This window comes from Juglans regia, chromosome 4, assembly GCF_001411555.2.
Source record: "Juglans regia cultivar Chandler chromosome 4, Walnut 2.0, whole genome shotgun sequence".
Classification (NCBI taxonomy): domain Eukaryota; kingdom Viridiplantae; phylum Streptophyta; class Magnoliopsida; order Fagales; family Juglandaceae; genus Juglans; species Juglans regia.
In genome coordinates this window covers 3,710,358-3,738,030 of record NC_049904.1, presented here as the reverse complement: position 1 = coordinate 3,738,030, position 27,673 = coordinate 3,710,358, and the positions used below count along the sequence as shown (strand labels likewise).

General features: G+C 35.2%; 3 protein-coding genes across 3 annotated transcripts; all 3 read right to left on the bottom strand.

The window, feature by feature from the left end:
- Nucleotides 1–227: 227 nt before the first annotated feature.
- Nucleotides 228–958, bottom strand: LOC109006737 (uncharacterized mitochondrial protein AtMg00810-like). The gene is made up of 2 exons (XM_018986114.1): nucleotides 646–958; nucleotides 228–433 (listed from the first exon to the last, which is right to left on the bottom strand). Exons 1-2 carry the CDS (start codon nucleotides 956–958, stop codon nucleotides 228–230), a joined length of 519 nt encoding a protein of 172 aa, XP_018841659.1.
- Nucleotides 959–5,735: 4,777 nt separating this feature from the next.
- Nucleotides 5,736–6,820, bottom strand: LOC109006738. The gene is made up of 2 exons (XM_018986115.1): nucleotides 6,215–6,820; nucleotides 5,736–5,897 (listed from the first exon to the last, which is right to left on the bottom strand). Exons 1-2 carry the CDS (start codon nucleotides 6,818–6,820, stop codon nucleotides 5,736–5,738), a joined length of 768 nt encoding a protein of 255 aa, XP_018841660.1.
- A 5,490-nt stretch (nucleotides 6,821–12,310) lies between these two features.
- Nucleotides 12,311–16,379, bottom strand: LOC109006739 (cation/H(+) antiporter 20-like). Its single transcript, XM_018986116.2, has 4 exons — nucleotides 16,184–16,379; nucleotides 15,028–16,053; nucleotides 12,811–13,734; nucleotides 12,311–12,709 (listed from the first exon to the last, which is right to left on the bottom strand). The coding sequence occupies exons 1-4, from the start codon at nucleotides 16,361–16,363 to the stop codon at nucleotides 12,311–12,313; spliced, it is 2,529 nt and encodes an 842-aa protein (XP_018841661.1). The 5' UTR covers nucleotides 16,364–16,379.
- Nucleotides 16,380–27,673: the final 11,294 nt, after the last annotated feature.

The window sequence follows — 27,673 nt, the reverse complement described above, 5'->3', positions numbered from 1 at the left end:
GTTTCTAGAAGAAAGATTCAGAGGAAGGAAGGAAGAAAGATGAACGTAGAAGAGAAAGAAAATTTGGACTTTGCTTGTATTGAATCTGAGTACTTTTTCTTGCATTTACAGAAATACATGTAAAGTATTTATAGTAAAGCAGAGTATTTACAGTTACTGAAACTAAGTACATTACAACCAATAAAAATTAACTAAAGTGTCAACATGGCTATTTCTAATAGTCCCCCTCAAGATGGAGTGTGTATGTCCAAAACACCCATCTCTCCAAGTAAAGAATGAAACTGAACACATCCAAGAGCTTTAGTAAAAAGATCACTCAATTGATTATAAGAAGCAACATGAAGAGTCTTGATCACATTGGCTTGTAATTTCTCCCTTACTATATGGCAATCTATCTCAATATGCTTGGTTCTTTCGTGGAAAACCGGGCTAGCTGCAATATGAAGAGCAGCTTTATTGCACAAAAAAGACGTGCTGGTTGAGAGTGTTGGAGCTGAAAGTCTTTTAATAATGTAATCAACCAAGAAAGTTCACATGTTGTAGAAGTCATGGCCCTATATTCTGCTTCAACTAAAGACCTTGAAACAGTTTGTTGTTTCTTTGATTTCCAAGAAATCAAAGATTCTCCAAGAAAAACACAAAAACCTGTCACAGACTTGCGAGTGTCTACACAACCAGCGCAATCTGAATCACAGAACGCTTTAAGGTGAATATCAGAAGTGACAGAGAAGAAAGTTCCATGACCAGGTGTGCCTTTCAAATACTTAAGCACTCTATGCACTGCATCTAGGTGAGGTTGTCTTGGTTTATCCATATATTGACTGAGAACTTGAACAGCATATGCTAAGTCAGGTCTGGATATGGTAAGGTAGATGAGTCTACCAATGAGTCTGTGATAACTAGAAGGATCTGCCAGGAGTTCACCTTCAGTAGAAGAAAATTTTACATTTTGTGCCATAGGAAATTTTACTAGTTTTGTGATACCCCGTATTTACGTATATTTTGACTAAGTAAATTATTGCATTTATTAAGATTATAAATTTTCTTGTTTTAAATTTTAGATGATTTACGTTATATTATTTTAAGATTTTTAATTGTTAATTCAATGTGTTTTCTTATTATTAATTATTGTTCATTATTTAAATTGTTCTTTAATTTAAATTAGTTGTTTGTGGGTTTTAAAATTATTATGTTGTTGGATTTGATTATCTTATTTTACTTAGTCTTTGTGTTTAAATTATTTTATTTAAATTTATTGTTTTGAAATATTTTTTCGTTTGATCATTTTGTGACCTAAGATGTGAGGATTGGACCTCATTTCTTTTCATTTCTTTTTTTTTCATTTCCTCTTTTCTTTTTCCCTTTTCTTTTTTTCCTCTTTCTTTTTCTTCTTTTTCTCTTTTCTCCCCTGCTTCTCTCCCGCGCGCGACGTCTTCTCTTTCCCTCCCCGCGTCTGTGCGTCATCCTCTAGCCCACCGTCGTGCGCCTCCGTCTGGCGACACCTCCCCTCCCAACCTCTTCCCCTCCGGCCAGCGATCCCACCCTGTGTTTTCAGCCCCTCCCGCACTACTAAACTCCCCCACGCGTGGCTTCAAGCCACACAGCTTTTGGTACTCGCGCGCTGCCGTCGCACCATAGTTGGCCACCACCTTTTCACCACACCATCCTCAACTTTCCAGCTACCTAATGCACTCATCCTTGGCTCCAATCTGCCACCGGTGAAGCCTATCTATCTCCATCTCCGATTTGAGCATTTTAGCCTTCAACCACAATTTACGCCGCCACCCACGGCCAACAACCACTACCATTGGCTTCACCGACATCCCTAAGCCATTCTCTATAAATCTCGGGTCTTCGTTTGAACCCATCCAAAAGTGGATTTTTGAGACCCACGGCCACAGTGCATTTGACACTGTTCTGTTGCTGTGCTGCCACTTATAGCACCTCCGTGATCTTTCAAAAATTATATTATAGCATTGAAAGTTTTTTTTCAAATAACTTTCGTGATTTAAATGTATTTTTACACTAACTCATTATACTGTGATTTGATTGGTTTTGTCGGACTGAGTCCGAGGAGTAAAGGGGTCAGTTGGATTGGATGATGGAGTTGTTTGTGTGATTGAGTTAGGCTGTTTCGAGTTTAAATATGGGTGTTTTTGAGTTTGATGTTGGTCATAGTGAATATTGATGATTTTTGAAAGTGATGATATATTTTGGGATTATGAGGGTTTTAAGTTTTGAGGAATTAAAATAGTCTATTTTAGAAGTTTAGGCTTAAATATTGAAATATGTGATTGATTGAAAACTTACGAAAATTACATGATTATTTTTATAGGTGATGATTTATAGTCGACTCGACATTTTTGGAGGAAAATTCTGAAAAAGCTAAGTCATCCAGGTAAGCGGGGTTCCTATGTTAGATTTGTATAAAAACAAATAGACTGAGGTTGGTTGTAAAAAAATGTGCATGTTATTTTAAAAAGAAAATGTGAAAAACAACCTCAGTATATGTTTTGCATTCACTCATGAGATATGTATGAAAGATAAAAGAAATGTTTTGACATGAATAGTGTAGACATAAGCAATATTTGACATGTTTTTGAAATACGCAAAAGAGCGATTATGATCTCATTGAGAGTTTTATGCATGTGATATGAAATGATTTGGATCTATTTTTGATCAAATAGAAATGATATAAATATATTTCGCACATGTTTTGATATGATATGAATATGATAAAACTTTGGCATACTTATCTGTTCTGAATCTGATTTCTGAATATGGTTATGATATGATGATACTGGTTCACATGATATGGTTGGTACCAACATGATATGATATGATATGAGTGCACCCACTTTGGAAACAAAGTAGTCTTTTTACGTGTTCTTTCATGTGTGCACACTCAGGGCTCCGAGATTGAAAAAGGGGAAGTTCACCATGTGACACTGTCTGGTTTGGCCACCGGGGATAGACAACCCTACCACGGGGGTTAAACATGGTATATGATATAATACGATATGATATGATAAGATGAAGATATTCAGTTATGTTATGCCAAAGCGTTTTTGAATATAAAACGGATCTTTAAATATAAATTGTTGATTTTGAGTATGAAAAGATTGAAAAGCCGCTCTAATTTTAGATAACACGTTTTCTGATATCTGCATATAAAAATAAAATATTTTGTTTCTGCATATTGAACTTTCTGAAAAGGCTCATGTTTACACACTAGTATATGTTCTTTGCTTACTGAGTTGTTGATAACTCACCCCCTCTTATCTCCAATATTTTCAGATGATTTTTGGATATTTCAACTGAGGATCAGGACTATGAAGAATTAGGTGAGATGATTTAAGAATAGTGGATTAAGAATAGAAAACTTTCGATGAATATTGGTGATTTTTTTATAATTGTATTGTTGAAATGTGAGTTTAAGTGACATGTAAAGGAGTTGGTAATTTTGGGGGTTACTATATGGAAGCTTTTATATATGAATATATGTGGTTAATTAAATTTGAAGTGTTTACTTTAGATTTGGAACTTTTGGAAGTGTATTAGCAATGTTGGAGTTGATTATCAGGTGTTTTGAGTTAACTCTTCGGACCCTCGAGGTCGGGGCGTTACAGTTGGTATCATTGTGATACCTCATATGATATGGATAAGGGTATGTGGTGTATGAGATCCCACATTTCTTGGGAAGGAGAAGTTCTTGCTCTTTATAAGGTTCCAATGGGACTCTAATTGTATCATTGACTCGTCCTTTTGGAATATAGGCCATGTGGTTTAGGCCTTCCATTGGGGCGTTACAAGTTTGAATGCTAAGAAACCCGAGTCTTGCAAAATATCCAAGGCATACTTTCTTTGACATAAAGTAATGCTCTTGGATGATCTGGCCACCTCTAAACCAAGAAAATACTTCAAAACTCCCAAATCCTTGATTTTGAACTTGTTATCCAGAAAAGTTTTCAGCTCAGTGATAGATTGAAGATTATTGCTTGCTAAGATTATGTCATCAACATAAACTAGCAAGGCAATAAAAGAGGAAGCATCAGATTTGATGAACAAGGAATGATTTGAATGTGCTTGATGAAACACATAATCAAGTATAGTAGCAGATTATTTTTGAAACCATTGTCTAGATGCTTGCCGTAGGCCATAAAGCGACTTTTTAAGTCTACAAACACGATGGTCCCACTCTTTTGCATAACCAGGAGGTATATCCATATAAACCTCTTCATTGAGGTTACCATGTAGAAATGCATTATTTACATCTAATTAATGTAAATGCCAATTTTTGGTAGCTGCTAAAGCTAACAGACATCTCACTGTGGTCAGTTTAGCAACTGGAGAAAATGTTTCTTGAAAGTCTAAACCTTCAACTTGAGTATACCCTTTGGCAACCAACTTTGCCTTGTATCTTTCTATTCTACCATCAGCCTTGTATTTAATTCTATAAACTTATTTGCAACCTATAGATTTCTTTCCTACAGTTAAAGAAGTAATTGTCCAGGTTTCCTTATCCTCAAGAGCCTTGATTTCAGAATTCATTACTGTTTGCCATTTAGGTATATGGGATGCTTGGGAAAAAGATGTAGGTTCTGTGTGTGAAGAGATAGTTAAGGCAAAGTGTTTGTGAGTGGGAGAAAGTTTATTATAAGAAAGGAAATTAGGAAGAGGAAACTTTGTACTTGAGGAAATATCTACAAGGAAACAGATTGTAATGGATGAGAAGCAGCCAGTTGACAATGATAGTCTTGCAAGTAACTTGGTTGTTTTCGTGGCCTGATTGACTGTCTAATGGAAGGAGAAGTAAAAGTAGGATTTGTATTTGGTGAAGAGGAATTATGGAAGAAAGAATTAGCAATGTCTGCAGTAGTAGAAGAAGAATTATAGAAAATAGAATCTGCAATATCTGGGATAGTTTTGGGTAAACCAAATGAAGATTGTTGGGGAAAAGAAGGATGAGAAGTAGGGGAAGAAAAAGGGAAAATTGTTTCATGAAAAAAAACATCCCGAGAGATGAAAACAGTATGGGTCTCAAGATCAAATAATTTATATCCTTTGACAGCAAATTGATATCCAATAAAGATACACTTTCTGGCTCGAGGATCAAATTTGGTTCGATTTCTGGTTAAGGTGGATGCAAATCAAAGATAACCAAACACTCTAAGATGCTTATATGAAGGAGGAGTGGAATGTAAAACTTCATAGGGTGATTTGTTTGACAACAAAGGAGTTGGAGTTAGGTTAATCAAGTGGGTTGCAATTAGTACACAATCACCCCAAAATTCCAATGGTAGACAAGCTTGAAAGCGCAAGGAGCAGGCAACATTCAAAAGATGTTGGTGTTTTCTCTCAACTGTACCATTTTGTTGGGGTTTTTCTACAAAATTACACCCTTGACTAAGAAATATTCAAGCAAATGAAATTCAACTCCATTGTCTATTCTAATCTGTTTAATCTGAGTTTGAAATTGTGTTTCTACTAAACTAAAGAATGATTGCAAATAGGTCTTGGTTTGGGATTTGTTTTGCATGAGGTAAACCCAAGTAGACTTTGAATAATCATCTACAGTGATTAGGAAATATTTAGAGCCATCAAGTGCAGAAACAGAAAATGGACCCCATATGTCACAATGGATAAGACAAGCACTTCTGTTTAGCCAATGGGCAGATTGTACAAGGAAAGGAATCTAACATGTATATATCTGATACAGATTTATTAAGAAATTTCTATCTCGAATAAGAAATGTGACCTAGTCTATAATGCCACAAATCAAAATCTTGATGAACTGAGGAGGAAGCAATAGATGAACCAACCAAAGGTTGTTGCAAGAAATGATACGGACCAGCTATTTCTTCACCCATCCCAATCGTTGTCCATGTAGATAGGTCCTGAAGAAAACAAAGATTAGAAATGAAAATGAGACAACAAAAAGAATCATGAGTTAACTTGCTAGCTGATATAAGGTTAAATGAAAAGGATGGCACACTAAGGACATTGTGTAAAACCAATTTCTCAAAAAGAGAAACTATTCCAATATGAGTTACTTCAACTAGATTACCATTTGGTAATTTTACTGAAGATTTAATTTCCGAGGTAATAGAAGAAAAAAATTGAATGGAGTTGACCATGTGGTTAGTTGCTCCTGTGTCGATTATCCAAGTTGTATGGTTTGAATGGATTGTAGATGCTTGGGATATGGATTTACCTGAGAAACTCTCACAAGGAGAAGATAGTGGAGTTGGAAGAATAATAGCTGAGAGAGATGTAGAACTTGAGACTTTTGGAGAGAGGTGATCTGATTCCCAGAGTGAGGAGTGGAAGTAGAAGGCTTAAGAATTGCAAGCAATTGCTGACACTGCTCTTGAGTAAATGTTAATTGTGGAATTTCATTCCTTTCTTGACCTGCAGCGGAAGAAGATGTTTGATTTTTTGAATGAGTTGTTGCTCTTTTAGACTTGAATCCAGGTAGAAAACCATGGATTTTGTAGCACTTATCAGAGGTATGTCCTGTGTCTCCACAATGACTGCACATAGGACGATCTTTGCGGAAGCCAGATTGCTTGAAAGATGAGTTGCCAGGTTTTCCAGATTTAGCCATCAATGCAACAATTGACTCAAGATTAGGTGCTTGTTTCGTCAATAATGCAGCAATTGATTCAAGGTTAGGTGTAGAATCAGTAAGCACCTCTTTTTGTTTTTCTTCTTGAAGCACAAGTGCAATAACCTTGTTAATGGAGGGAAATGGTCCGATTAACAGAATTTGACTTCTCAGATTATTGAAAGAATCACTCAAACCCATCAGAAACTGCATCACATATTCCTCTTGTTGTGATTCTTCAAAAACTTTTAGGGCTGCATTGGAACATGACGGTGGATTTTTCTTGAAATTAGCCAATTCATCCCAATGCGATTTCAGCTCTGTGTAATAATCACTAACCGATTTTTGTTCTTGCTTTAGAGAGCGTATTGTTTTCCTTAGTTGAAAAATTCTTGGTCGATTTCCTTGTGAAAATCACTCTTTGAGATCTCTCCACATATTAGCTGCGACATCAATGTACAAAATGCTAGATCCAATATTCTTGGCAACAGAATTGATAATCCACAACCACCATATCATTACATCAAATCCATGCCTGAAAAATAGGATCTGCTTCATTTGAGGGAAAAATCCCATCTTGTTCTTCGCACTAAGAGCTTTAGACATCGATCTTGCCCAAGAGTGGTAGTTATCTCCATTTAATCGATATGTCACTAGCATAACTCCTGGATTTTCTCCATGATGGAGAAAGTAAGGATTCGATGGATCTTCATGATTATTTTGAGAAGACTTAGAAAAGGAAGTCATCGTTAACTCCATAGAGAATTTAGGAATAACTAATCAGATTGCTCTGATACCGTGACAAAATCTGAATTCTGCCATGGAAGTTTCTGGAAGAAAGATTCAGAGGAAGGAAGAAAGAAAGATGAACGTAGAAGAGAAAGAAAATTTGGACCTTGCTTGTATTGAATCTGAATACTTTTTCTTGCATTTACGGAAATACATGTAAAGTATTTATAGTAAAGCAGAGTATTTACAGTTACTGAAACTAAGTACATTACAACCAATAGAAATTAACTAAAGTGCCAACATGGCTATTTCTAATAGTTGTCACTACAAAGACATCATTAATTGGACAAAAGACATGGAGGATCATAAACGGGGTCATAGAAATGACTTTGTAGAAGGTTGATCAAGTGGGTTAAACCCTATCCCCACTCCTTCTGCTGATCTATCAGATTGGGGACAACCAAACAAAACTGCTTCAAAGGTGTTGTTCACGAGCTTCCTTCGTGATGACTTGATTGTGGTGACTTGGATTGAGTGATGACCTATGGGATGGTTTAGATCACCATAAAAGTGGCTTTGGCTTGTGAACCATTCTTGGTGTTGCTAAAGCCACTACATTAATGGTGATCTTGCATCTCACCTCGACCAAAACCACATATAAGCTCCTAGCTACGGAGAAGGGAAATGATTTTTCACCAAGGATGGCATCATCCTTTTTGGTTGAATCATTTTGAAATTTATTGTTCCAAGAGTTGCAACACAACCTTCTCCCCCCTAGAAGGCAAATTTTGGGTAACCCATATAGACGAGTTAATGATCCAATGGGCAAGATCAATTTGACGAGTTAAGCTAATGGGACAAGTGGTGATTTTACATGGTATCAGAGCAGAGGTACTGAGTTGGAACCCAGACTCTATATCTCACCTAATTTAATTAAACATTCCACGTGTTGAGCCTACTCATTGAAAATGAGTCTAGCCCACACGTGAGGGAGAGTGTTAAGATATAAACTAAATAATAAAATCTATCTATTTCTATCAGCTTAAGTTTTTTAGATACGTAGTGATGTAAAAAATAAAGTAACTTAATGTTAAAAGTTTTGTTTTTTTAACAAGGTGAACGGGTTTCAGTAGGTGGCATTTCATCCAATTTAATTAAACTTGCTCGACTTTTGTCAAGGATTTTAAACACTCGCCCATGACCTGGGGTATGGGAATAGAAATATCATCTAGGCACTAAATGACATACCGCGGTGTACTAAAAAAATAAATGAATATCTTAGAGCATGCAAAATTGTTTGGGTTTTTACCCATATAAGGTTATGTAGCAATTAGTCTAATTCAAAGTTAGCATTATATAAAGTTTTAAAGATATTTACGGTGGGAAAATAAATAAAAATATTGTACGTTTTATTCGGGTAAAACCAAGTGGAAGCATTATATTAAATCATCTTAATTCTTAAGAAATGTTTCGTGCCAAAATTGAATATTTTGTGCCCCCTTCACATCCTTTATATTCACAAAGAATGGTGCAACAAATCTTTTTAAGTTATTTTTAGTTAAAACCAAGCATTACAAAAAATTTCTGGTGCCAAAACTCAATCATTTGTGATACGGATCAAAATAGCACTCCCAAAATATACCAGGCCCAAGATACACCAGGCATAGTCTACTGGGTGACCTCATCAAAGGTAGGAGAGAAAAGAAGGAAAAGGGAAGACAAGTCAAGAGTTGTAGCACAGGGAGTTAAGTCAAACAGGCAAATATGAAAGTGACATAAAGTTGGGAGGAGATCAATCATTCCCAAGGCCTCAATATAAGGAGACCTCTTTGCAAACAAAAAGGGATTTGGGACATCAGCTACGAGGCTCTTCTAGGGCACCGCTCAGGCATTTTAGTCCTTATCCTCATCAGAACAAACCGCTTGGAATCACGGGTTACCTCGGATCTTCATCATTACCAAAGCATGACCGCCCACGAGCCTCTCCAATGCACCTCATGCCTTCACCACACTCCAATGAGATGGCTCAGGTTTGCAAGTCCCTAGCTTGTAATTTGGATAATCTGCGCTAACATATTCGGTCTTGGGCGAAAACCTCTCAAAGTGATCAAGCACATCTCCCACCGTGACAGTGCAGTGAAGCATTGCTACCCCCTCCCCCCGCAGTAGCGAGGTTGAGTACGTCTTCCATAGGAGCAATGCAATCGAGCTACGCCTCCGCCACAACAGAGCAGTTGTGCAAGTCTCCCACTAGCGGCGTGGTGGAGCATCACTCCCCCTGCAACAGCACAGTCAAGTACTTCTCCCAAAGGAGCACTATGGTCGAACTATGGCTCTTGCCATAGTAAAGCGATCGAGAGCATTTCCTTCAACAAAGTCAGGTGCCCTAGCACTCGCATTTGGCAATTCAAGGATGATGATGCTCCCTTGAGTGTATCACTCCTCACCCACAAAGTTGTGTGCCTTATCACTCACATATGGCAATCAAAGGATGATGACACTCCCTTGAGAGAATCACTCCTTGCCTACAAAGCCGCATGCCCTAGAGCTCACATCTGGCAATCCAAGGAAGACGCTCCCTTGAGTGCATCACACTCCTTACCCACAAAGACAAGTGCCCTCGCACTTGCACTTGGCAATCAATGCCAACACGGATGAGCATCTCCTTTAGCAAACGCTGGGTACCATCACTCGTGCTAGAACCACCTCATGCAAGTTACCTTCGGGAGCGAGCCTCTGAGCTCAGCAACCGCCTTGCATGGGTTTCCTGCAAGAACAACCTTATAAAGCTCTATAACCACCTCGCACGGGTTTTATCTTGGAATAAGTTGATGAGCTCAGCAATTGCCTGCAATGGACCCAAGGAGTAGACAGGCTCCCTATCCATCTAAGTGTAGGATACGACAAACATGCCCTAAACTTCAAAAAACAAATCACCCAAGGGCAAAGAATCTACTATCACTAGTAGCAATGAAAATAAAAGAACGTGCATCACACCAGGATCATTGAAATGCTTAACCAGAAATCCGCTTAGCTATCCTACGAACAAATAAGCCTCCTAAAGGCACATCCCTTACGACCTTTGTCGAAAATCCATATATCTTGACAAGGTCTCTCCTTGAAAATCCTCATCGAATCACACAACAAGGAAAAATCAGGGACAAGTTTCTTGTATTCATATTCTACCGATTTTCATGAACTATCTATATTTTGGTTAATTGAAAGATTCTCAAGGGTTTCTCATTTGAGCAAGTCAATCTTAAGAATCGCGGGCATCTTTTAAGGACCAGAATAACAGCCCCAAAATATACCAAGCCCAGTCTACTGGGTAACTCTCAACAAAAGTAGGAGGAAAAATAAAGGAAATGCAAGACAAGGCAAGAGCTGGAGCACAGAGAGTTGACTCAAACACCTAAAAGTGAAAGTGACATAAAGTTGCAAGGAGATCAACCACTCTCAAGGCCTCAATATAAGGGGACCTCATTGCAGACAAAAAGGGATCTCTCGAAATGCTTCTTCTAACTCAATCCAATGAACTATAAGGGATTATCTTCTCTAGGCTAAAAAAGGTCACCAACCCCCATTGTACTGTAAATATTGAGGCCATGAGAGATTGTTAAATTATCCATTATAGTGAATCTCTCTCTAAACCCTCGTGGACGTAAGCTCTATGTTGAACCACGCAAATCTGTGTGTTTCTAGCTAGCTATTTTATTTATATTTATCAATTCTGTTATAGGTACCCATCGTTGGTTACCTGTTGCGGAATCGTGCCACGTCACCTTTATATTATTATTTTAATAAATCAAAAAAAAAACTCGACGACTAATCTGCAAACAAAGAGTGTCTTGAGAAACCATTATATATTTCTCTCGATCCATTGTTCCTGCAAATCATATTTTTTCCAACACATTTTCTGCTAGGCACGCTTTTCACCTACCTCAAATTCTAGACCCTTGCAAAAGTCTCCATCTTGATCAAAAATTTCTGTTATTTTCAGAGAAACCTAGATCAATTTGGCTCTTGCAAAAGCTGTAAAATACCAAAAAGTAGGTTATGTCGGCTTGAAGATCAGGTTTTCTTTGTTCTGGTATTCTTCTCGTAGGTTTTAACCAATTCCCATGCACCAAACTCATTCATGTTTTGCATCTCAGAACTTGTCTTCATCCTCTTCATTCCTTGGCCATCTGAGCAAAGGGCATCAACCATCTCGTCTTCTTGCCGTCGAAATTGCGCCGCTATGCCAAAAGCCGCTACACCGTCGAACCCCCGTCTCCTCTTCATCCTCTTCATTTTCCTCCTTGTCGTGGGTATGAGCAGCTCTGTTTTATGCAGTTTTTTTTTTTTCTATTTTTCCATATCTTTGGTCACCCATCAGTACAGTTTTACTTTTCTACAACCAACGACAGGTACCTAGTAAAATAGTTGATTCAAGTACTAGATTGTTGCATGGCTAAACGCATGAGAATCCATAAAATGAGTACTCGGAGTTGAAACGCAGAGAGATGGAAGCAGGGAGATGGAAGTAGAGATGTGCTTTGTGTTGTGTCGAAGGGAAGGGAATTTGCAATTGAAACGCAGGGAAGGAAATTTGCAAATGAAACGCTACGTTTCATTTATCTACATGGAGGCCCGTGTACGTGGGAGTTATTCCTCCTGAGTGCAAATAGACTTTTTGTTTATTTATTATTTACTATCATGATGGGCCCAAGCAAAGTGTATCGACTCAGGAGCGACCATCAAGCCACTCTCATGGGCAGGGGAGGACTCTTTCTTCCATCCGTCATGTAGGTGCTAATTAATTTGTGCACGAACGATTTGTGTTGACCTTATTGACCCAGGATCATGATTTCTACAAGACCAACAATTGCGAATGAAGTGATCGTTTTATGCTTTACAACAATAGGCCCAAATCGTTAAAAAGGAAATTGGTGGCATTAATTGACGTAATAACATTGTTACAAATTTGTTTGATCACACAACATCCTTCGAAATCTCCCCTACACTCAACGAATTGTCACCTTTGAGTTTCTTGTACTCGGTGTGCCCAACTACCTTAGACACCGGAGCCTCCTCTAAGTGGGCAAGATCATGGTTTTGAATGATTAGTATTGAAGACGCGACGCCATTGCCTGACGAGGCCAGTATGTCTCCAATAGGCCCCAACTCTACATGCTCAGCTTGGCGCTTTGCTAATCTAGCTTCCACAGTTGATGGGAACTGACCTTTGCCTACAATTATCAGATCATAGTCCCCACTCTGCCCTATTTTCAAAATTTCCTCAACAATGTTGCCAGCCACCTTCTCAAAATGCTCTAGTACAGTCCCATCCCACTTGCTTTGAAACTCAGCATCAACAAGTTCATCTAGCTCCTGTTTTATACAGAAAGTAATTTTACTGCATGTTATAGAATTAATTTGCTATTAAAAATATGAGAGTCTTATAGCAAAAAGATAAAAGCAAATTAATTTACCCCTTCCCTCTCATGGTTTATCTCAGCAGTGGAGAAACTATAGTTATGTTCACCACAATTGCTAGTCGACGAGAGTTGTAACATCATGTCAGTGCTCGTCTTCCCATCTTTCTCTACAAACCTTATAACGGTCAATTTAACTGTAGGATGCTCCGCCATCCTACCACCCAACTCCAAGGCCTCACAATCGTCAGGTCCACCAAAGAAGATTACACAAACTCGTTGCTGCGCGATGGCCGTAGGCCTTAGAGTTTGGGACCCACTACCTAATCCACGGTCCACGAGGATAGCCACTGAGCACGGTGCATTATTTATTACCCTCTGATTTACTCCTCTCCAACCATGTCCCACACTCTCCTCTATCTCATTGTGCTCACCTCTCCATCGTTTGTGGAAGGGTAGGATGATCATCGTCACCCTTTTATCCTCTGCCACATGGCAAATATCCTCATGCATTGTAGACAATGCTGAGATTGCCTTTGTTGGTCGAACCCTGACACGACCCAACTGACTATAAGCTTGGAATGCCCCAACTACTCGATCATAACACTCACCTTGGCGCATGCGATTGAAGAATGGAAAGCCATTCCTCCGAGCACGTAGGACCATTATAATCGAAGAGGATCGTTCTGTAAGCTCAACAAGATGCATAACAAAAAGTTTTATTAGGGACTTCTTAGTTGATCCTCGAGTTAATTCGATAAGGCTAATGAGGGAGGGTACATTTCCGAGACCATGAACACAAGCAAGAACACGTAGCTCGTCCTTGAGATTCTGTATGGAGGTCAAGTCACGCAATTTGCAGTGCATGCGGATGGGGATGCCACGAGCTGGTTTGTAGATGACCATTACTGTGGGAGTTGTGATGAAGGTGGTAAAGAGTGCCATGAGGACTAGAATAGCAAACATCTCGTCATTGAGCACCTGTTCAACAATGCACAAAGCTAGGTCAAAATGTATGAGAATTTTTGTGCACTCAATTTACTCATATTGTCATATGCCGTTAAACTGAAAGAATTTATGGGTCTAAGTGTTTGAGAGATAGGAGTCGACTTCATGTACTTATCTCTCTCCCACTTAATAAAAGAACTTGAAGAAATATATATATATATATATATATATATATATATACAAATTACAATATGGTTTGTTAACATGTAGCGTTCTATATTAATTATCATTTACCAACCCATATCATCTAGGCCAGGCTATACAAATAAAGAACTACTGCATTTGATCAATGGAAGTTGGAACGATTTAGAATTGAATTTTTCATAATTTTAAGCTGTCAAAGATTTGAAAATTTGGATATTTCATCATTCACACTGATCTACCTATATATATATATATGTATATGTATATGTATATTAATATATATACTAGTTCATGTTAAAATTATAATCTTGGGATGAATAAGTACAAATACAATCATAATCTTAATTAAGTCGTGGTAGCCGAGTTTGCAAACCATTTGGTTCATACGTTTTGTCGTTCACTGTCTATATATATATTGGCCAACAAATCAGATCATAGACACAAATTCATCTTTGGGTCGTTGCTAGCTTCTACTTAATAAATACAACATGATTTATTATTGATTAATTTTTCGAAGGGTGTCAAAATACAGTGTAGTCTATTTAACATGAGCATGCTTATCTTTTTCTTAAATCCAAATAAGAACTTAGAAATAATGTTATTGTTAATCTTAAATCTCATCATTTCTAATAGATCACATACGTGGGAGTACATTTCAAGAAGTTTTGATTTGAGTCGTTGATGAAAGAAATCGATCGAAAGTTATCACATCAATAAATCTAAGTCCTAGTTTGAGTACTGAAAAATCATAATAGCTCACTGTTATTTATTATTTTATTATTAATTTTTATTTACTTTTATTACTATTTAATATTATATTATTATTATTTTTATTAATATTTATAAAATATTTGAAAATATCTCGCCCAAATGCAACCTAAGAAAAATGACAAACTTTATAATGAATGGTAGCATTGCTTCTAACTTAAAAGCAGATTGATTGATCTTACCCGATTGCCCTCTAATTTATTCAGCTATTTTGGTAGCTTTTAGCACGTTTTCAAAAGAACCGAATTAAAAGAGCAACCCCCGGTAATTAGCTGTCTAGGAAATGTCCATTGGCAACTAAATTAAATGAAAGAGTGATAGAAAAAAGCCGTGGAAAACAAGCTAATTAATTACCTTCTTCTCCTTGCCGATGTTGAGAACAATAAGCTCCACCAACCCTTTGGTATTCATGAGCACGCCCAGCGTCAGAGATTCCCTCAATGGCATCCTAAACATCATCGCCACCGCCAAAGTCCCCACAATTTTTCCGGCACTGGCTGTGGATATCACCATCGCCAGTAGACCCCATGCCTTTGCTCCTTGTATTTTGGTGACGTCCGTCTGTAACCCGCTCGATGCAAAGTATAGTGGTAGAAGCAGACCGGTAACGAAGTCCTCAATCCTTTCTATCAATCTTTCAGCGAATTCGCCTCCTTTTGGGATTGTTAGTCCGAATACAAACGCTCCGAAAATAGAATGGATTCCGATCAGGTCAGTGATCAACCCGGACACCAGTACTCCGGCCAACGTCAAACAGATATAAGCTTCGTCCACCACGTCGTTTTGCGGTGAGCACCGGCGGGCAACCCATTTCATCGCGGGTCCGATGAAAACCAACATGAAAGCGACGAACGCAGCACCTGAGAGGAGAACCCAAATTGATATCAGGGGGCTCTTGTGGCCACCACTGTCACCGTCACCCGCGAGTGCCACGGCTAGAGCCAGCAGGATCCACGCAGCGATGTCGTTGAACGCAGCTGCAGCCATGGCGAGCTCGCCCACTTCGGTGGTTAATAGTTTGAGTTCTGCTAAAATGCGCGCGAGGACAGGGAAAGCTGTAATGGAGAGCGCGACTCCCATGAACACGAGGAACTGGCCGTAACCAACTTTGTCTGCTCCTTCGACGGTTTGTCGGAGGACAAAGGACACGCCAATACCACAGAAGAAAGGGAGGGAAATCCCGGCTGCTGCTATTCCAATGGCTCTTCTGCCACTCCGACGAATTGAGCTTAGATCGAGTTCAAGGCCCACGAGAAACAGAAAGAAGAGGAGTCCGATACTGGCCACGGATTCAAGTATCGGGGTGCTCCATGAGGGAAATATTCGGTGCAAATAGTGTTTGTTTCTTCCCAAAATGGACGGTCCAAGAAGAACTCCACCCTGAAAGACAGATTAATCATCGATAATGATCAACAACACATACATGCATGCATGTGTGTGCACGTGTGTGTACGTGTGGGTTTGTGTGTGTCTGTGTGTGTGAGAGAGAGAGAGAGAGGTGGTGTCTTACGAGTATCTCAGCAATGACTTTGGGTTGGCGGAGGGGTTTGAGGAGAAAAGCGAGGAAGCGGCTGAGCACGAGGATTAAGGTGGTCTGAACAATTAGGAGAGGGAAGGCATAGTCAAGGGGATTGTCCCCTTGCCAGACTCCATTTGATGAGGTCTCAATGGAGCTTATATTGACCACCATGTTTGTCACTGATTGAGCTTTCTACGTTCATGTAAGTGTGTCTCGCGCTAATGGTTTATCAAAGGAAAGCTGCTGATCGAGCTAGTTATATAGGTCATGGTCACCCTAGCTACCATAACTTAGGGTACGTAGTACTTGCCCAAACCAATTTATTTTCGCCTGAATGCCCAGAGCGTAATTTGCTGCTGAAATTTGCGTCGTGCATCTTGGCTCATGGCCATGTTGGTTGGATCGAAGGACAACGGTTTCTCTTATAATTTTCAGAGTATATACTATTCTTTTTCTTTTTCTTTTTTTTTTTATTCCCAGAGTATACTATTCTAAAAAATTCCTATACGTCAATATTAATGTTTACTACATTGAAAACTTTTTAATTAAGATATATTAATTTGAAATATTAGAAATAAAAATTGAGATTTAATGAATTAACTACATGCATGAATGATCACTAGATTTACCCAAGATATCGATGCACGTGATCAGCTTAATGGCAAAACAATACGAAAATTCGAAATTGCTAAAGGGTTCACAAGATAATTATAATCTTGTTCTCGTCGTACTTCTTGTTGCAGAAGATCGATATAGCTAGCTGGGTTATTATATATTTATATATAAGTTAGAGGCCGAAGTATAATTTGGTTCCCTTTTCTATTTATTTGTTCATAGGCCACTCAGGCCAGATATACTATATAATATATGCGTTACGTACTGAACATGTTTTTCAAACCTATGTCTTGATTTAAAAATAAATAAAAAGGTGGTTAAAATCTGCCTTTTCAATTTAGGGGAAGAAATCGATCCTTAAAGCGATTGAGTTCATAAGTTTTTTTTTTTTTAAGACTAGTTAAAGCTCTATATATATATATATATATATATATATATATATATATATATGTATATATCATTTTCTTTTAAATAGGACTCATATATATATATATATATATATATATGCAGCCAATGCATGAATCTAATTAAGAAAATTTTTAAAGAAAATGAAAAGACATATTTCATGCCCAGTCAACTATTAAGAATATGATAGAAATAACTAAATTTATGTACCTTTTTTCCGTTGACTTAAATTTTTAAGGTAAGTAGTAATTTCATATAATATTAAAATGGAGGTTTTGAATTTCAACTATATATGGCTCAATACTCTATTTCATATAATTAAATATTTAATATTTTAGATCTACTCATTAAATAGAAGAAAGTCTACTTCTTTTTACTAATTTAAACTTTTGAATTTCACACCAACTAAAAACATGGCTACGTACGGCCTTAGCTAGCTAATATCAAATGGGCCAGAAAATTCGTAGCAGCAGAATATCCATGACAAGAAGAATATCCATGACACAGAGAATAAGCTGTAATTGCAGTATATATGCTACCTGGGCTGTGCTGCGCATCAGCCGGAAGCCGTATCATATAGATTTTTTTTTTTTCACTCAATCTACTGAGTGTGCGGCGGCTTCAACAAACCGTAAGCTAATATTTATATTTTCTCATGCTACATTCATAGAGGAATCCGATCCTCGCGGATCAGCCAAAAGTGTTTTTTTTTTTTAAACAATTTTTTAAACTACTTAAACATTTTTAAAAAATTACAAATTTATTTAAAAACACTTCTTTAATTATTAATAAAAAAATTAAAAATAAAATAAAATGAAATTCGGTGAAAATCTTCTATTGTAGTGTTTTTTTAAAAGGAAAAGTCTATTCTACCATCTCACATATACTGCTCGGTGTAACCGTTCGATCTATTTCTTTTTTAATTGAATGATGAAGGAATTAATTTTAAGTATATTGATATATTTTTTTATTTTTTAAAAATATTTAAATATATTAAAAAAAGAGCTTTACTACACAACCTCCACCACACTCCACACTCCACACTTTTTTAAATTTTTAAAATTTTTAATATTTTTTTAAAATTTTTTTTTTGAGTTTTTTTTTTTAAATTATTTCAAATTTTTAATTCATTATTCATATAATAAATATTTAATAAAAGAAAAAAATAATAAAAATTAAAAATAATGTGGAGTGTGGAGGTTGTGTGAATAGTAGGAGGATGAGTAGATTTTTTGAAAGTTTAAACACTGATGTGTTAGGAAAGAAACAGCAGTACGTGGCATGGTTGTACGTAGCTGTCAGCTTTTACATTGGAGATCATGCAAGCATCGTGGCAAGGAGAAGGTGGTGAATTAATTAAGACGGCAGTTTCCTTAATTAATGTGACTTTGGAGATTCAGAAACCCGGCCGATCATGAGTTGTCATTTGTTAATTAGGTCGACTTTGATGCAACGTTGGATAACTCTTGAAGTAGTAGTCCGCTAGGATTGGCCTAGCTAAATTTCAGTGTTTAATTAAATTTTGACTAATTTTTATTAAAGTAATTTGTATTGAAATAGTTAAAATTTTATTTTTTTATTTTTGAGCTGCAATAAAATTAAATAATTTTTCAAGTTTGGTCAATTACGGCTCATCTCTAAAATAATATTTTATTTTAAAAATATTTCTAACTATTAATATTGGGTGTGAGAAGGTTTGATAAAATATGTTTATAAATAATTAAGTTGAATAAAAAAAATAGTTAAAAAATAATAATTTTAAGTAAAAATTAAATTATTAATTAATATATAGAATGTATTTGTAAAATATTAAAAAAATTAAAACTTATTATTAAAATGTATAATATTATATTATTATTTTAATTGTAAGATGAATAGTCCAATGTGAATTAATAACTAATTTGTGAATCGTAATAAAATAGGTTGAGTTTGATATTTTTTAGGCTTTAAAAAATTAGAGATAAAAAGTTAAATAAGAAATATTATAAAATTAAAATATAATTTTATTAAATTATTTTTGTTTTAGAAGTTTAAAAAGTTGAATTATTTTTTAATTTTTATTTAAAAGTTTAGAAAAAGTGTAATGATTAATTTAAAAACTTTATATTTAAATTATGTTTAAGAAGGAAATGAGATAAGATGAAAATTTTAAGATGAAGTCTATTTCCAAACAAGCCTTTAACCTTCTTGAATGAGTAGAATTTTTAGAAACCCGATCACAATTCACTACAACATAATTGCCTATTTCTCACGAGTTCTTTTTTCATGATCTACTATAATGGCAAATACATAACTGATCACATAAAATTTGTCTATGAGAGAGAGGAAAAATAAATAAAAAATCTTTTACAGCGAAATCACGTCTGACAATAAAAATTCATCGGTAAAACAGCTTCCGGCTATTTTTTGTCGCCGACAGTAATTTGGTCGGATTAAACACTAAAATCACAACCCTATTATATTTTGCGGCGATAAAAAATCGCTGCAAATAGTTTGAAGATCCTCCCTTTCCTTCTTTCTTCCCCAGCCCGATTCTCTGTCTCTCTCTATCCATTCTCTTGATGTTTCTACTGGCCGTGCCATCGCCACTGAGGGAATCCGGTGACTCTCTCTCTCTCTCTCAACTAATCTAACCCACAATGTGAAGGTCCAAGGTTCGAGAAGGCCATGGTGATGGGTCTCGATGATATTCAAAGGCTATATCTACAATGGCATGGCAAATCACCATGTCGGTGGGTCTCAAAACTCCAAGGCCAGAGACCAAAGGTTCTCGAAAGCCATGGTCGTGGAGAACCTTTCTCTTGGCTAGATTGTGTTTTGTTTGCTTGGCTTTTTCGAATTTATTTTGTATTGTTCATAACCTCTGTGGGTTGTTTTGTATTGTGATTGTTCATAATTTATTTTAGATGTGATTATTTGGTAGAAAAAAAGGTTGGCATAATGTGTTTGATTGATGGCTTCAAGATGTGCTTGTTGGGTAGAAGAAATGTTAGCAAAATGTGTTTGTTGATGCAAAAATTGTATATTTGACTGTTGGCTATGAGAATGGTTGTCAAAATGTGTTTCTTGGATAATTAGGTTGAGCAAAAAAATAGTTGAAAAATAATAATTTAAATAAAAATTAAATTATTAGTTAACATATAGTTAGTGTAGTTGCAAAATAAAAAAAAAAAAATTATTATTAAAATGCATAATATTATATATTATTTTGACTTTGGGATGGATAATCGGATTAATATCTTGAATAGTTTTGGTTTTGGGCAAAACCTATAGTTTTAGCCGAATTTTGGCTTTAGTTTTATAGATAGATCATTGCCAATGCTCTTAAGCCACATCTCCACCAGTAAAACTATACCATGTTGCTCAAAACTGAGAGTAAAAAGAAAGAAAAAGTGTATCCACAAAAGGCCTTCTCTAGTGTTTTACTCTGAATGAATACCCAAAATAGAGTTCTATTATTGTCAAGTTTCTCCTTTCAATTGTTTATGTGTGTTGGTTGGTTGTTGGGTCCCTGTGTTAGGAGGGCCTTGAATTCAATGGGCACTGGGTATTGTCAATACCTATAAATAAGTCCAGTCCAGTAAAGTAATAATGGAAGGTACATTTTCAGTTGAGTCCAATAAGATTTTGGTGGATATTTTGGTATGAGTAATGCTATATACAGTCGTGGAATGCGCAAACGCCGTGCAGTCACTTTGAAAAAGAGTGGGGTCCACTATTAAAAAATTAATTTCTTTTCAGGTAGGTCCCTTATTTATTCACTTTTTTCAAAGCGACTGCACGGCGACTGCACGCTCACGACTGCAAGTATCATTTCTCTTTTGGTATTCTATTGAGCCCAAATTGTTAATTAACAATCTTTTAAAGTTTATTTGCAAGTCTATTGGTGGAGGTGTATTATAGTATTGAGTAATAAATACAGTTTTAGAATATTTAGTTTTGTATATTTCATTTGAGAACAAGTAGAGTTTATAATTAAAAATTTAATTTTTTATGTATATCTCAAATTTTTGTACTTTTTTTAAATGGAGTGTGTGGTGCTTGCAAACTTAAAACTGCAAATATAATTTCTTAATAGTATTATACTATGAGAGATTTTATTACTTTAGGGAGCGGTTGGCAGCAGGAGTGTATTTACATCTTTTACACCATCCAATCAAAGATGACACATAAGAATTTCTTCAAAAGTGAGATAGAACTTATTCTAGTGAATCCATAGGAACTTTTGGTAGGACCTCTCGTGATCTGATACATTTTTCCCCTTTCTTAAGTGTTTTCACCCATTTCATCCTCTCTCTTTCTCTCTCTCTCTCTCTCTCTCTCTCATATGTAGGATTTGATAAACTAGATCCCGATTCTTAGCCTCGCCTCTCTCGTGTTGTCGCTCTCACTCTCCTTAGGCCAAGGGTTTTTTTTTTTTTTTTGTTTTTAAGCTTCTTCTACTTTAATAAGCACTGTAAAAAAATTTGTTTTCACCTTTCACTACTTCACCACTGCGCTGAAACCATTATCTGTCTACTGGTGTTTGACAAAAAAGTTTATTTTTATTTTTTGAAAATGAGTTATTTGGATTGTTGTTAAATCCATATCCACTAACACGAAGAAAAATGATTTTTTTTTTTTATTACAAATCATTGGTACTGCAACATAAAAGCCTACCAAAAACTTCAGAACACAAAACCATGACTTTTTAGATACTTTTTAGATTACCTGCATGATTAAATAAAATATGTTTAGGTTCAAGAAGTGCATTGTGATAATGATGTTTAGATTACTTTTTAGGTAAAGAACCACCAAAAATTTCCCTTGTTTGTTTCCTTTATGATAATGATTAGTCACAAAAAAATATGTTCCCAGTAGTGCAGTCATTTTTATGCAACTATAACCATTTTAATTAGTGATGTTTGTAGCCAATCTTATTTTTGGGTACTATTCCATTAAATGATTAACTATTGTGCATGCGATTTTTGTTCTCTAAATGACACATTTTTCATTATATTAGGTGGAGTAAAAATTTGAAAGATGATTATTTCTAGGGATGATGTCGAGGTATTAAATTCTGCTAATTATAGTGCTGATGAAGTTGAAAAGGTTGAAGACTTTGATGTTGAGGTTGAAGAAGATAGGAACTTGCCCAAGGAACCAAATCCTGCGTCATATTCATATGTGGGGCTACAATTTGACGATGTAGAAAATGCACATACTTGCTATAAAGCCTTCTCTAGACAAACTGGTTTTAACATTCGAACAAACCATACCTAATTGTCAAAGAAAGACAAATCACTAATTGATATAGAATATGTTTGTTCGAGGGAAGGGTTTCGTTGCCAAAACTTGAAATCAAAAGATAGAGTAAGATCCGAGATTGCAGAAACAAAGATTGGGTGTAAGGCGATGATAACAATAATGAAGGATGGAGAAAAAAGGGTTGTGTCCAAGTTTGTATTCCAGCATAATCATGAGCTGCTGACACCTATGAGTACAAGTTTTTCTCGTGGGCATAGACAGAGGACACCAGCGCAAAAAAATTTAATAGACACACTAAATGAGTCGGTTCTAAACAATAACATAGAAATAGAGCAAACCCCAAAACACAGAGAAACCCCGCAAAAAAATCACATATGCTTTTCCAACCACCATAGATTCAGACCATTTCTGAAAAACAAGCAAAAAAACACTTCCACGAAAATCGAAAATAGAAGAATGGTCACATAAATTTAACCTTGTGAAGCACAATACAAATCGAGGGAAGAGAGACTTGGAGAGGCAATCTACGGCAAAAATTGACTAGCCAAAATCTAGAGTTTGTAGTTGCTTTTTTTTTATTTTCTCTTGAAATGGTTGAAGATTCTCCCTGCCGAGTGTTCCTCAGCAGAGAAAAAAAAAACTTGAAAAAAAAAAAGAAACAAAACTGAAAGAAAAAGAAAAAACAGAGAGAATGGGACGGAGGGAGTGTTCAGCGAGGGAAGAGAGAAAGGGAGAAAAAAAGAAGGAAAGGGAGAAAAAGGGTTACATAAATCGAAAAGTGGGTTCGGTGAGGAGAAAGGAAGAGGAAATGAAAATGGGGTGTCAGGCAACTGAAAAATGAGGGAAAAGAGTTTCTGCAGTTGTGAAACAAATTTTGGAATAAAATATGTGTTTTGGCTATGGACAGTATCACGCCAAGCTTGGAAAAGACTTTAGATTTACTATAGATCAAAGGTGGAGCGGAGGAGTTTTGACTATTCCTATACAGACCATTTCATCGATATTTAGGAAACATTTGGAGATGCACTAGCATTTGGCTAAGCCAATGCCAGTGCTCTAAGAGCCAAACAACGGGAGTTCTACTAGGGAGTCTACCGAATCTTTAACGAAATAATTCCTTAGGGATGCTTGAAATAAGATGAGATGAGGTTTTTGTGAATAATAGTAAAACGGTTTATAAATATTAGTGAGATAGTTTGAGTTAAGTATTTATTGAATTTTATAAAATGAGAGAGAAGAAATTGAATAAAAAATATTATAAAATTAAAATATAATTAGAATATAATTTTTATTTTACGATTTGTAAAAGTTGAATTGTATTTTATTTTTTGTTTGAAAATTTGGGAAAGTTGTAATTATTAGTTTTAGAATGTTGTAATGATTAGTTTGAAAGTATTTGTTTTGAATGATGTTTAAAAAAAATGAGAAAAGAATGAGATAAGATGAAATTAGATGAGATGGAAATTATTACCAAACATCTTCTAGTTTAAAAACCAAATCACATGGAATATTTTACTATTTATTATTTTATTAATTGTGTAGTTTAAAAACTAGGAAGCCTTGATAGATTAGTAGTTAATCCTCTCCCGAGGCCTTGGTCATATCATGAGCTTGGGTTGTAGCACGGCCCGATAATTTAGTTGATTCAAGGCTTAACCCAATCCAAGCATATTCTAGCTAGCGCCAGAGGAACAACCGCCCAAAAACTTTAGGATAAAAGAGCTATCGGTTCATTCAAAGATAAGCTAAGCTCCAATATCTCGAATGCTTGAATTTCAAATAACAGGTGAGATAGTTATCGCATATTAACAGAAAGTGTTGTGAGTTTTATTTATATCATCCAGGTATATGATTATGAACTGATTTGAATAAATTGCTAGAGAGATCCCATTACCTTGACTGACTTAGGTATCGGAGGCGTTCCCACGAACCCCCAAGCCTCCTTCCTCTTTGGTTGTAGGTGACCATGTTTGAGAAACTGTGAAACACGTCCTTAACAAATAAACCAATGATTGTACCCTGTTAATTTACGAAATTTAATATTAAGTTGGAAGACTTGATAGATAATATAAACTAATTTTGAATCGCCAAAATATTGCTTGCACTCTAGGAAGGAATTGCAAATGACTATATAATTAATACTTAGGGTGCTTATACAGCTAGAATTAACTCTTATATTTAACCAATTTTATCCTCAAATTTGACCAACAACTCGTAATTTATGTTACATTTGAGGCAAACAAATTTGTATAGGAATATTATTTTCTTTGACTTGCAGGTTTCTAAATCTATAAAAATACTCCATCCATACTTTTTTATTTAGAGGGAGAGTAAGTAGCGTCGACCTTTCTTGCATTGCATAGTAGATGTTATAATATAATATATATATATATATATTCATATTCAATTCGATGAAATTGTTTCATCTTAGATATGAAGGGGGATTTAAAGGGAATTTCTTGTTATATCAATCCGTCAATCCGATTTTCGTTAAATGATTGTGATTATTTATTGATAAGAAAATTATGAAATTCTTTTTTTTTAATGTTTATTTTCATATGTGTAGTGTTATTTGTTTTTAAAGGATCAATACATGTTTGAAACACAAGCAGAACAATGAGTTCCAAAACAAATTATTATTGACAATGAATATTTATTTAGAAAAAAAAAAGGGAATATTTTGTTATCGAAGAAATAGAAGTGATGTGAGTTATTCGAGAATGGAAGTCAATTTGCTTTATAGAAAGAAGATTCAGAAATTTTTTTTTTCTCACTGAAGATGCGTTTTATAAAATTCTTGTGACTCTCAAATGCCTCGTTTGTTTATTTACTGTTCAGATGAGATAAAATAAGATATTTTTTAAAAAATTAAATAAAATATTATCATAATATTATTTTTATTTTAAAATTAAAAAAATTAAATTATTTATTATATTTTATATAAAAATTTAAAAAAATTATAATAATTATATAAAATGAAATGAGATAATTTAATTTTACGTAATCAAACCAGTTAAAGTATTGTATTTTCAGGCAACTGGTTTTCCTATTCTATTAATTTTTACCTATCAGGAAAAAAACAATTCCTGAATGAGACCTGGAAGATTATTTTTCCTTGCAAATAGAATCCATAAGCAAGCAAACAACTATCTATGAAATAGAGATCTATTCATTTACTTCACAATGATTTTCAATTGAAGATTATGCATTCATGGAATCAATATACAATTTCATGACTTCCATATCAATTTTTCTCTTTTTAAAATGTATTAACTCACTATAGTGCGATTCCTTGCCTTTTTTTTCCTCCCTCTCTTTTTCAGTCTTCTTGCTTAGTGGTCTCTCAACATTGACGAACATGTTCTCTTAAATACAAATCGTATTGAGTCTGAAATAATACTTGAATATGACACATTTTCTTTTCTTCTCAAGACTTTCATGTGCACTTGCCATTTTGGTTGTACTTTAGAAGATTCCAACAATGTTCTATATTGAAGTTAATTTTCTATAGCTTTTAGTACAAATTTTTCTCATTTTCAATCTAAAAAATAGGTGAAGATTAAGTACGTAGTTCATTTGATGGATTTAGTAATTAGAATAGAAATAATTAATATTACAATTAAATTATACCTTGTCTTACTCGGTGGCACCGCTTGGATGGAAAGTTTCAACCTGGGTTAAGGAACCACAAAATCTATTTGTGCATTTTTGGATGCTTGACCATCGATTGGTCAAAGAGAGTACAAACCGTTCCAAACTGTTAGGTTTTTTTTAGATGTTGTATGTCATTTAATAAAGTGTATGCTAATGTTGAGTCAAGCTAATACGAGAAAAGTATTTTCATCTATATTAAATGACATACCACGTTGGAATTTTTTAATAATTACCCTTTTTTTCCAATTGGGGTTGTGTCTCTGGGACCTCAATATTATCATGTGCACTAGTCATAAAGGTTGTTAATGCCTTGTTCACCACTTTCTAAGAAAGTGGTAAAGAATGAATCTTCTTCAAATAGTATGTTCATCCTTGTTGAATGACAAAATGTTACTAAACAACAATTACAAGATTCACAAACAACATCAATTAGTTTGCTGAACATAATAAACAAAAAATAAACAAAAGCTAAGATTCACTGAACATAATAAACAAAAAATAAGCAAATGCAAGATTCACGAAACGACATCACTAGAGGAACAACATGTACTCGAGCATGTCATAAGGTTTTATAATTATTTTACATGAACCTCAGCGACACTGAATTATAGCTTTCTAAGAGCATTTACATTGGAGCAGGCAAAATTTTAAGCCTTGTTTGTGTAAAAAGGTAGTTCTTATATATTCTCATATATTTTCTTTTCAAGTATAACTCAAATATAAAATATTTTTCAATTTCAAATATTCAAGTTTTTCATCTGATCATTACCTAATCATTACAACTTTTACAAACTTCAGAATAAAACATAAAAAGAATACAACTTTTTCAAATTTCAAAACAAAAATAATATTCAAATAATTTTTTAACTTTATAATATTTTTTTCTACTTTTTTTCTCTCATTTCCTAAAATCCGATAAAATATTTTTAACTCAAATCATTTCATTACTATTCACAAATATTCTTAAGTGTCCAAACAATGCCTTAGTCAAATTTTGGATCAAATGCTACCTTTGCCTACCCATTCAAAATTTTATACCAACAAAATATTATTATTTTTTTAATTTTTTCATTTTTTATCTACTTTTTAATGTATAACTTTATATCTATTCTGAAATAAATTTTTATTTAACTTCCATCAAAATATATAAAACCTATCCAACAACTATAAATTAACTTCTTTGTTAACACAATTTCATAAAAAAATTGTAGGGATGTAAGACGATCGATCCAGACCGAAAAATCGACCGTCGCCGACACAATTTCTTTTATTGGCCTTATCTCTTAGTTAAATTATAAGCTGCTGATTCGACATCTACACTAATAATTAGGGGTGAATAAGAATTGGCCGAACCGACCGTCGCCGACAGAGACCAACTATCGGAGTCAGGAACCGGCCGAAACCAGTAGAGAATTGGTCGGTTGGCAGTAGAAAATAGCTAGAACCAACGTCGACTGATTCGGTCCCGCCAAATCGGCCGATATAATATATATATATATATATTTATAATACAAAACGACGCCGTTTCACTTGAAATGACGTCGTTTTTGGACTAGGGTT

What these genes read in the sequence shown, in the direction of transcription:
- LOC109006737 (XM_018986114.1), bottom strand. Translation starts at nt 958, where the DNA reads ATGGCACAAAATGTAAAATTTTCTTCTACTGAAGGTGAACTCCTGGCA. An exon ending in CACTCGCAAGTCTGTGACAG is followed by an intron (nt 434 to 645) that starts GTTTTTGTGTTT and finishes TTCATATTGCAG; the next exon opens with CTAGCCCGGTTTTCCACGAA.
- LOC109006738 (XM_018986115.1), bottom strand. Translation starts at nt 6,820, where the DNA reads ATGCAGTTTCTGATGGGTTTGAGTGATTCTTTCAATAATCTGAGAAGT. An exon ending in TCCTTGTGAGAGTTTCTCAG is followed by an intron (nt 5,898 to 6,214) that starts GTAAATCCATAT and finishes TGTTTTCTTCAG; the next exon opens with GACCTATCTACATGGACAAC.
- LOC109006739 (XM_018986116.2), bottom strand. Translation starts at nt 16,363, where the DNA reads ATGGTGGTCAATATAAGCTCCATTGAGACCTCATCAAATGGAGTCTGG. An exon ending in ACATCGGCAAGGAGAAGAAG is followed by an intron (nt 13,735 to 15,027) that starts GTAATTAATTAG and finishes ATTGTTGAACAG; the next exon opens with GTGCTCAATGACGAGATGTT. An exon ending in TAAACCATGAGAGGGAAGGG is followed by an intron (nt 12,710 to 12,810) that starts GTAAATTAATTT and finishes TGTATAAAACAG; the next exon opens with GAGCTAGATGAACTTGTTGA.